Source organism: Cyprinodon tularosa, unplaced genomic scaffold (genome assembly GCF_016077235.1).
Source record: "Cyprinodon tularosa strain WSP-4 unplaced genomic scaffold, ASM1607723v1 ctg19, whole genome shotgun sequence".
NCBI classification, from domain to species: domain Eukaryota; kingdom Metazoa; phylum Chordata; class Actinopteri; order Cyprinodontiformes; family Cyprinodontidae; genus Cyprinodon; species Cyprinodon tularosa.
In genome coordinates this window covers 3,165,830-3,176,310 of record NW_024038678.1, presented here as the reverse complement: position 1 = coordinate 3,176,310, position 10,481 = coordinate 3,165,830, and the positions used below count along the sequence as shown (strand labels likewise).

At 36.3% G+C, this 10,481-nt stretch overlaps 1 protein-coding gene across 2 annotated transcripts; it reads left to right on the top strand.

Annotated features, from left to right (window-relative positions):
* Positions 1-914: 914 nt before the first annotated feature.
* On the top strand, positions 915-9,135 carry zgc:153867 (uncharacterized protein LOC337226 homolog). 2 transcript variants are annotated; one of them, XM_038283070.1, is made up of 7 exons: positions 915-1,042; positions 1,380-1,407; positions 5,140-5,283; positions 6,494-6,667; positions 6,788-6,865; positions 7,688-7,722; positions 8,691-9,135. In XM_038283070.1, the coding sequence occupies exons 1-6, from the start codon at positions 1,040-1,042 to the stop codon at positions 7,714-7,716; spliced, it is 456 nt and encodes a 151-aa protein (XP_038138998.1). In that variant the 5' UTR covers positions 915-1,039; the 3' UTR covers positions 7,717-7,722; positions 8,691-9,135. The 2 variants fall into 2 exon arrangements, with proteins under 2 accessions (XP_038138998.1, XP_038138999.1); XM_038283071.1 differs by lacking the exon at positions 7,688-7,722.
* Positions 9,136-10,481: the final 1,346 nt, after the last annotated feature.

The following is a 10,481-nucleotide window of genomic DNA, read 5'->3' as shown; positions in this document are numbered from 1 at the left end:
TAATAATGTACATTCACCCAACACTTCTAGTTCTGCTTTAGACTTCAAAAGCAGAATGATCTTAAACATGTATTTTGCTGATTAACTCCCTGTTTAGTTTAAATCAAGAAACACAGGTAGTGTTCTAGCAAATAATTCACTATTTAGACATGAATTTCAGCACATAGTCCAATATGGTTTCCTTTTTTCCGTTTTTCTTTTCATTTTAAAGATTCTATATAGATATTAATATAAGATAATACAATCTGGAAATTAGGTTTTTGTTGTAAATATTTTGGAGGTGTAAATTTGATATTTACCATAAATAAAAATTAATAACATATAAAAGTATGCTTTGACAAGTTCACATTTCTCCATCCCAAACAAAACATCCTTATCTGTTAAAGTAATGTTAAGATTTTTTTGTTGAAAAAAAATGGACATATCTCTGCAGAATATTTTGGTATAATTAGAATCCCACAAAAGATTAATAAGCTTTTTTTTCATAATTTTTTCAAAAACTATACACATTGAGTCCAAATCCCATTTATATCTTTTTATCAAAAATGCTTTAACAGGATAAACATTATGAGTAATTTTATTATTTATTGAGTATCTTTAAGGAGCAACCAAGTCTACTAGTTTGGGTTCTTTAAAAAAAAAAAAATTTAAATATTTAATTTTGAATGAATTGTTTAAAGATGTGAAGTCAAGGGCTTAAATTCCTCCTTTTTCAATTTTATTCATCAGAATATTTTTTCTTGATGAGATGACATTTCTTTTTCCATATAAAGTTTATTTTATTAATGTTGGTACTGATCTGTTTGGGAAGATCAAGAGCAAGAGCCGGATAAATAAAAGAAAGATCTCGCTAGAGCCATAGATTAAATCTCTGTTCAGTTTGTTTCTATATATGGAGCGGTGCAGTTGGGCTGTGACGTCATCCCGTCGCTACTCTGCATCATTACGCACCGCAGGTTTTTCTCCCTCTGCGCTTCTAATCGAGCCGTCACATTCTTTGGGTTTCCGTCAGTTCGGACACACCTAGGCCAGCAAAGCAATGGTGGGTCTTTTTTGTTACACTTGGCTTTTTGACTGTACCGGACTCGTGCTTGTAAATAGAGAAATTAAATTAAACAGTGTTTAGCTTCGCAGCGCGGTTAACGGTGAAGTTTGAGACGCGAATTGTAAGCCTCTCCTAAGCGGAAGTACAACTTTTGTTGAGCTAGCTTTAGCTATGTTAACAATTATCTCATTTTATTACTTAACCACCTTTATCTGCGACTCCTACCATTTTCTATTGTCAGAGAAAGGCGTTTTGAATTGCAGCACACGTTGAATATTTCCTGTAACCAGAACAACTTAAACCGTTTTCTCTCGCCTATTTTCTTCCTGAACAGTCTGACTTCTCTGAAGATCAAATCCTTGGTAAGTACTTATACTCGTGTGTGTGTGTATATTTGTCTGTGGGGACATTTCCATTTTTCTCCGACTCGTTTTGGCGCTTTATTCCTGGACTCCTGCATCATTGCTGCCAGTCTGCTCTGTATCCGCCTGCTGCAGCAATCTAGGCTTTAGGTTTTTCTCTCTCTGTATACCAACTATTTCATCACTCTTTTCCCCCTTGCAACTGCTTGTCGTTTCCAGATTGAGTTTAACCTGGATCAGATTCATGGTAAGTGGTTGAAGAGCCTCCGCCTTGCTCAAAATGCAGTGGCTGTTCAGAGTTTTTAGGGTGTAAGCTGCATGACATCTAAAGGTGTTCTGCATTGTTGTCCAGCTTCTAAAGAATGAACAGACTGTTGGAGTCCTTACAGCAATAACATGTGTTGTACTGGTTTGATGTATTTGTTTTGTATTGTTAAATGCAAACATAGACTCTCATCTATTAGTCTTAATTTCTTCATTCGCCATTAACTTTGTTTTGGCTGAAATGCTTTAAGTTGCTCATCTCCAGTGTGTCCATGTTTGGTGTGAGATAAAAGCAATAGCTGGTTCTTGTCCCGACACTGGTTTGTTTAATCTCCCTTGACATAGTAGGCCATAGCTACACTCACTCCACCTCCTTTGCTCCACTCCTCTAATACCAAATATGGTGCTGGGAATTGTGCTAACAGGCCAGAAGGAAAGAGATGCATTCCTGAGAACAGGAAAAGAATTCCATAACAGTCCCACTGCTCTTTTGGTGAATATTTTGCTTTTTAACTTTAGGAACTCTCTCCTCTGAGGATATTGTGCAATTAGACCGTGTGTTTTCTTGATTGCTGATGTGAATAATCCTTGTTATCACTTTTATCAAGAACTACAGATGTTAGAGCAGAGCAGTTCAGTTGTAAAACACAAACCACCAACTCCCAGTAAATGCATAATCTAAAGGCTTTAGAAAACCTGTTTAAAAAGTTATTAACAATTCTATGGGGTTTTAAAATATTGATATTCAAAGTTACATAGTAGTTTTGGGTCAGTTTTTAATAGTTCCTTTTATTGCCAACTTACCTGTTTGTATGTGTTTATACAGAATTATATTTCTAAATCTTTACATTTAACCTAAGATACAAATCTGAAAGTATTCACATTGCTTTATCATTTTCATAGTATGTTACGGCTACGTACTCTGTGTTTTTCTTTATCGGCAGTTATTTTCAAGGCCAAACCAAGAAAATTAGGGACTTGTTAGAAACCAGTACAGTTTTTAAACATTGTCATGCATTTATGTCCTGCTATTTTACTTGGTGACATTGGAACCAAATGCCTTCAGAAGTAACCTAACTGGTAAAATTATCAACCCTGTCATTTCATCTCGCATAAAGACAGCTGTTCTGTTTAGAACATTGGTGAACATACGTCAAATTAAGCCTTGAATATAACATTGTTCAATCCGCCATCCTGAAATCAAAAAAGAAGCAACAGAGCTATAAACCTACAGAGATGTTGCTTTTCACCTACAAAAAAACAGGATGGTCAGATGATCTTGAGTTAGTGAGGGAACTCGGGAGGAGCTGCAGAGATCCACAGCTAGGGTTAGTCACGTTGAATCATTTTCAAACTTTAAATCCTCCTGAAGTCGATCAATTTTTATTTTCAATTCCTAGTTTTGTTGCCCAGTCTGCCGACCAGGAATAGAAGCTGTCTAGCGAAGAAGAATCTGCAGCAGTTTGTTTGCAAGAGAGGGCGATGCCTTTTTTAATACTTTTTTTCCTCTTTACAGCTTAACAGATACCCGCCTTTCTTCCTATGCATTCTGGATAGAAAGACAAGCACTTTAATGTACACTTATCCAGTTTTTTCCAATCAATTCGATACCTGGGCTGAGCGTATTCGTGTTTGATACAGATGTGATTCCACTGTTGAATGAACTACATATCTTGCCGTGTGAGCGGAGGTTTTAGCCTTGACATAAACACTTAAAAAATAGGGTAACAAATTAACACCAATATAAATGTACTTTAGATTATTTATTAACAAGCAGTAACATGTAAAGTGCACTGGATTGGCTCTCTGATATCCAATATCAAACTGACGATGGGAATAATTTTAAACACGACTTAATTCATTGTTTATATTCATTTAGAATCTGGTTACGACTACAAACAGACTAACTGAAAGACAAAGTTTAAAACATCTTTCCTCCGTCTACACCAGTAAAACAAATTCCTACATGTGTGGTTGAGTGTATTCAGGGTGCATTAAACAATGCTGAGGATATACATAGTGAATCTCAGAGTATCACACAGCTGAGCTTTCTCCTTCATTTCCAACACTCAGCCTAACATGGCACTAGAGTCAGAATTGAGTAAATAAAATGGTCTTAAACGGCATACTACCTTGGTTGTATATAAATGGAAAAAGGAAGCTCATGTGAAACTGTTACTGTAAAAGATAATTATATTACAGTTCAAAGTTTCAATATTTATTTACTGATTGAAAATAATATAATAATTTATAGTAACGTTTACACAAAGAAGTTCAATGATTTAAATGTTATAGAGAAGTTCATATCATTTCATCCAGACATAAGTCTGGTTAACATACTCATGTATAACATGTAAACTTAGGATTCTCCTTTTTAAAAGAATCGTAATTGATAACTAGAATCAAAACAAGGTATCAAAATCAGAAATGGAATCGTTCAAAACTGGAATCAAATTCAAATGGCCAACCCTATGCACACAATCTGTTGTCTCTGCATCTATAGTAGTTACTCTTCAAATGTGTCCTTTTCTGGAAGGTTGTCAAAGGGAAACGGGTGATGTTGAACAGTCATGGAAGAAAGCATGTAAGACGCTGCTAAGACTTGAGTCTGGGCCAGACGTTCAATTGAGCATGCAGCCTGAGCTACAATGGAATTTGTTCGACCAAAGGTTATGTGTTTAAGATGGCCAAGACTTGAATCCAAATGAGAATTTATAACAAGACTTAACAATATGACCAAGCTTGAGCTCTTTTGCTGAATAAATTGACAAAGATGTTATAAAGTGGTGGAGATATAACACAAAATATGTTCACCTTTTAACTGGAGGAGAAAACGGTTTCTACAGGTAGTACCGCCATGAGAGGGGTTAATGTAAACCGAGGCCATACTCTTTTAAAACCCGCTACATAACTGCACTACTTTGTGTTTAAGTTTGTAGCTGTATCGCAACTAAATGCATTTGAAGGAATTTAAGTACTTCTGTATGGCCCACTCAGGTACAAGTTTGGAAAAATCTTAGCTTTTAGATAATTGTTGATAAGCATGTTGGATTCATTTGTTAATCTATTGAGGCCTGCATATTTAAAAGATGGAGAAGCATCCTAACAATAAAGCCGAGCTTGTGAATGCTTGTGTGTAATGAGTGACTATATTACTAGTAGAAGTATTATGAATTGAGGAAGCTAAAGCTAGTTTGTGGTGTCACCAGGCTGAGCTCAGAGAACAGGATGTTTGTTCGTCGATCATTTGTTATAACTACTGCAGATGCAAATATGAAGATGAATTACAATGATTTTGGATTTAACCCAACATTTTTGAAGTCTGCTTGTTTCCTCTCTTTTTTTATTTTTTTATTGGCCTTTTCTTGATTATTGTCCACATTCTCTCTGTATCACCTTTCAATGAGCATCTCCTAGTTTATTATGTTGATCTATCCCTAACTGGTCTCATGTTTGCATGTTTTGCAGAATTTAAGGAGGCCTTCCTCCTGTTTGACAGGACAGGAGATGGGAAGATCAGCTACAGCCAGTGCGGGGATGTGATGCGGGCCCTGGGACAGAACCCTGTAAATGCTGAGGTGCTAAAAGTACTGGGCAACCCCAAATCTGAGGGTAAGAAACAAACCACAAACGTGGATTTACAGGGATATGAACCCGTTTCCCTTTTGTTTGGGGTACTTATGTTTCTTGCTGCAGACTTGGTTTGAAAAGGAGAGTTTGTTATTAACTCACATTGGGGTTGCATTAAAATGCTGCTTTGCACCAACTATGATATTTTACGTGGAAAAAAAGGGTAATCTGTCCCATGTGTGAGAAAATGGTTTTACAGTATAATGCAGTTTTATTTTGTTTGTCTGATCACATTAGGCCATATATCTCCATTTGTTTTCTAGGCAGCGGTTCGTGAAATTCTAATGCCCTATAACAGTTTATTTTTTCAAAATAAAAGATCAATCTCATTCCTATTCAGCTATTTGGTAGAGAAGCTTGAAAAAGGGGATGTTGGACAATGGAAGGGCCTTGCTTGATCACAAATTTCACACCTAAAAATTTCATAAAGGTCAACAAATGACAGGATATAAGCTGCACAAGGAAAGTCAGATAAAGCTGTAATCTATCTTAACCTTTTTTATTTGAACAAGAAAACCTTTCTGTTAAACTTAATTTAATCTTTTTAGGGGGAATCAAGATTTTCCCCTTTTGGCTACTTCTCATTTCCCTTTTAAAGTTCTGATTTTTTTTTCTTCTTTTTGCAATTTCTTTTAAGTGGTCTTCATCATTATTTAACCCCCCTTTTTTTTTTGCAATTACAATGTTTAATTGTAAATAAATAGTAATTATTAACATCCAGCTACTGGCCCAGTTTGGAAGGCAATGAGTGCCAAAACTTAATACATAAATACCTAATGAAATAAGGATTCCAATATGTCATTAATTTATGATAAAACAATGTTGACTTTAGATTAAAAGAAAACCAGGACGAAGTTGGTCATGTCTCACTCAATGAGAAACAGCCAATCAGACATCAGGGTTTCTATGAAAGCTGCCCTAATCCCACCCCTTTCACTTTCAGTACATGAGCATTAAATTATTTATCAAATCATGAAATAATTCATTTTATATTAAAAAAATATATATTTAACTATAGCCTGTATAATTAATTATATATTATATAAATTATAGATAAATATAAATTCTATGTTAATTTGTAGTTTTAATGAATTACTGACTAATTTAAATGATTATATTTATGTTAGTTTAATGCGGCACTCCTCATCATAGCCTAAAATGTATAATTTATTAGCTTTTTCTTATTTTGCAGAGATGAATACCAAGATGCTGGACTTTGAGCAGTTCCTGCCAATGTTCCAGGCCATCGCCAAAAACAAAGATCAGGGGTCCATGGAGGATTTCGTGGAAGGACTTCGTGTCTTTGACAAGGAGGGCAACGGCACAGTAATGGGAGCTGAACTACGTCATGTGCTCACCACGCTAGGCAAGCCGTTTTGATTTTTAAAATGTATATGAGAGAGAGAGATGCCTGATAAGAGCTTTAACAGTTAAATTTATGTTTTCTCAATGTTTGTCCGTTTGTATTTTTTGTTTGTTTTTTTAGGTGAGAAAATGTCAGAGGAAGAAGTTGAGACACTGTTGGCTGGGCATGAAGATGCAAATGGTTGCATCAATTATGAAGGTGAGAACAAAACAAAAGAAATGTGAAAAGTGTTTATGAAGAATCTAAGGAGGAACTGTTACTTTTAATCTAGACGTCTAATGAGGATATTCAAATGTCTTTGATGCACATTGATGCTTTGGTAAAGTGTTTATTTTAAACTTCAAAACCTGTGGTTATCAATTTAAGAGAAAGATTAATAAACTGAATAACTAGAAGTCCTTCTATTATTAAAGTCATTCCATATTTCCTCTGATCCACAGGGAACACTTATGTAATTGTATGATTGAGAGCTGTGATGTACAAGTCATTTGGCCAGTGTTCAAACCTGTTTTCTTCCTTTTCTCTAAATACATCAAAGCCAAAGACTCTTTAAATAACTGTTTGCATTTTTCTCAGATTTACATCTTCATATTTGTTACTTTTTTTTACTTTTCTAATTAGCATTTGTTCAAATTGTTTTTATTTACAAATTAGTGTATTGCCAAAGAAATTGCAGTCAAAGTGTGATCAGTGCATCAGGTAAACGGGCAGCTGGTTTCCATAGAAGCCTGATCAGCACGTTACATACATTATATAAATGATCAGAGGGAAGAGAAAACTCAGGTTTTGATATCTTTATCTTTTGATAATCTTTTTATTGAATATCCTAGATAATAAAGTGGATCAAAGGAAATTTAAATAAATGTTTCTTTTTTTTTGCTGTAAACAAGCAGTATATAAAACTGCATTTCTGGTGGATGCATTTCAATTATTTGTTTTTTGTTTTTTTAATCAGTCTCTTCAAGAAGCTATCATTCTAAGTTGATTTCTGACAATCTGTTACATGTTCTTCGTTCACAGCATTTGTTCGTCACATCATGTCAGGCTGAGGGCCGGTACGGGCATTGTCTAAATCAGGGGAGGACACCGCCAGGCTCTCCTGCCCCTTAGTTTTAAACAATCCTTTCACCCCAGCTTATTCAAACACTGATGCTGTTATAGTTGAAATGTTCATCTTGGCAAAAATAAATTGTCTGTTTTGGATTAAACATGACCTGTAGGGTGCATGAGAAAGCCTGGTAGTCTCCCTCCCCTGCAGACGTGAGGCTGTAAACCATATGTAGCCTCCTGCCGCTCTGTTTTACTCCTGCAGCCCTCTGGCTTGGCCCCTTGGCTGCAGCAGTCTGCATGAGTCTCTGCATGTATCTATGGCTCCTCCACAGGTTGTATGGAGATATGGTGGACAGAATGGGAAGAGACTGGTCTCTTTTAGTGGAAGCCTGGTGGTCAGTTTTGAGTGTGGTGTTTTTAGATTTTATTTGCATGTTGGCGGGGCTTTTTTTAAGTTGGTCTTTTCCTTCAATGGTTTTAAAGGTGTCTAGATGCTGTCATTGTACAATATATGTACAGTATTGCCACCAGATGCAGGAGTGGACCAGTCCCTTTTTCTACTAACCAAATAATGTTATAGAGTTGCTCTTATGCTGACTGTTCTCTTTGTACTGATGGAAACTTATTTTTTAAGCTGGCTGCTCTGACTTGACTGTAGCTACCCTGATCTCCTCCCCTTTTCTGTGCTTCTCAGCTAGAGGAAGGCAAACGTTGAGGACAGCTACTCTAACCAACCTTCTGTGGATCTTAGAGGACCGATAGCTTTGGCTGAATAAAAGATTATAATGACCCCCTTTTTCCTTTCTGCCTTCTTCAATTGACCCATTTTTCCTGGCTCTAGAGGAGAATATGGAAGATCTGCCTCCAAATGCAGCATCTTAGATTAAAGCAGGTCTTGGCCCAGCATGCTGTAATTGGAGCAGATCTTCACATTTTTTGTGAAAAAATTAATTTTTCTTCATTTTTCTTTCAGAACTGGTCCGGATGGTTATGAATGGATGAAGATGAACAGCGTCACTTTTCTTTTTCTTTTTTCATCAGAATCACATTCCTATATATTTCCATATAGCTTTGTCAGTTCACCCCAACGATTTCCATAAGTTTCTTTTAAGAAGTGCCTTTACATTCCCTAGCAAAGACCATAAAGCCCAATTTTTAGTCCTGTTTATTTGTATCCATTGAGAAATATTTGAGCTTGCATAGTTTATAACAACTCCAAATGAACTGTAACAATATCACTTAAACGGGACAATACAATAATATATCGTGCATATATGTGTTTCTAAGACTTGCTATGACTGAAATGTCCTGGTTTTATCAAAAGAAATATCAAAGGCTATAGTTGAAAACATTTCAAAGAAGCTCTCATTTTTCGAATTTGGCTTAGGATTTGCTGCTGCATTTGAATAAATGTTTTCCTGAAATGCTGTCTTGGTGGATTATTTTTTAAACTGGATTAATATAAGTTACACAGTGGCCACTTTAAAAGATAAACCTGTTTGTGTGGTAAATTGCAAATAAAAAGACATCAGCCCATCTTATGGGGGAAATTTCACACAATTTTTCCAGAAGTGTCAAAAGTTATGGCTGAAATGGAAAAGGCACTGGAATTGGGTCAAAAGGGGGAGAGTAAGTAAGTGACTTTCTTGCATTGTGATTTTTCTAGATATATGTCTGCAGTTTTATGGATAACGTGCCCTATAATGTTGGGACTAATATACAGACCGGTTTAAAATTGTAGAAAAGCAACAGTAGCTTAAATAACTACTTATGAATAGCAAAGAATGAGGAGTAACCCCTTTGGTCAAACAGCCTGTAGCAGCACAAACGAGAAACTCCTGTAAACTAAGAACAAGAAAACTATGGATTACCAAATTTGGGGGAAAAAATTTAAGTTGGGAACAAATATGCTCAAGTCTTATGGGATGATTTCAGCTCCAACTTTAGCTTGGAGCATCAAAATGTTGGTTTAATTATGGATCCATCCAGGTTGGTATCCAAGACGGATGGTATGATTTAGGAAAATATTTTCTTTCACCACCACTAATTATTTCTAATAACAAACATCCTACAACCTGAGAGGATAAACTGAAAATCCCTTTATGACCAAAGTGTCTTCTGTAGCTCGGTTCCTCCAGAAAAAGGCTGTCACTAATCTTGAACATGAATTCACTGATGGGCTGTGCAGTTTGTCGCACTGCCTTGCAGCAACAAAGTCCTGGGTTGGATTCCTAGTCTACCGTTTTTCTATATGCACATTCTCCCTGTGTGAGCATGGGTTCCCTGCTGGTACCCTGGTTTCTCCCACTGTCCAAACACCTGACTGTTAGATTAACTGGTGTCTGTAAATTGTCAGTAGGTGTAATTGTGTATGTGGTTGTATGTCTTTGTGTTGCCTTGCAACAGACTGGCGTCTTATTCAGGGTGGAACCGATCTTTCGCCTACAGACTGCTGGAGATGGGCACCAGCTCCACCGTGACACTGATGGAAAAAGCAGGAGAAGATGGGAGTTCAGTGACCTCCAATTGTACCCAGGGTCACCACATCTCAATCCAATATGGATTAAAATTGTGTCGATGCCAATGCAAAATATTATGCATTTCAGAAGGTAGAAGAGAGTCCAATCTGGAGAAATCCCATCCATTGTAAAACTATTTGAAAGAAATGCATTTTTTTTATTGAACACTGGGAGGCAGTGTTGCTGTTAAAGCATGGCCAATTATAAACTAATAGTGTCAATGGTCTCTATCCTCATTTGGCATT

What these genes read in the sequence shown, in the direction of transcription:
- zgc:153867 (XM_038283071.1), top strand. An exon ending in TCATGTGCTCACCACGCTAG is followed by an intron (nt 6,668 to 6,787) that starts GCAAGCCGTTTT and finishes TTGTTTTTTTAG; the next exon opens with GTGAGAAAATGTCAGAGGAA. An exon ending in TGGTTGCATCAATTATGAAG is followed by an intron (nt 6,866 to 8,690) that starts GTGAGAACAAAA and finishes TTTTTCTTTCAG; the next exon opens with AACTGGTCCGGATGGTTATG.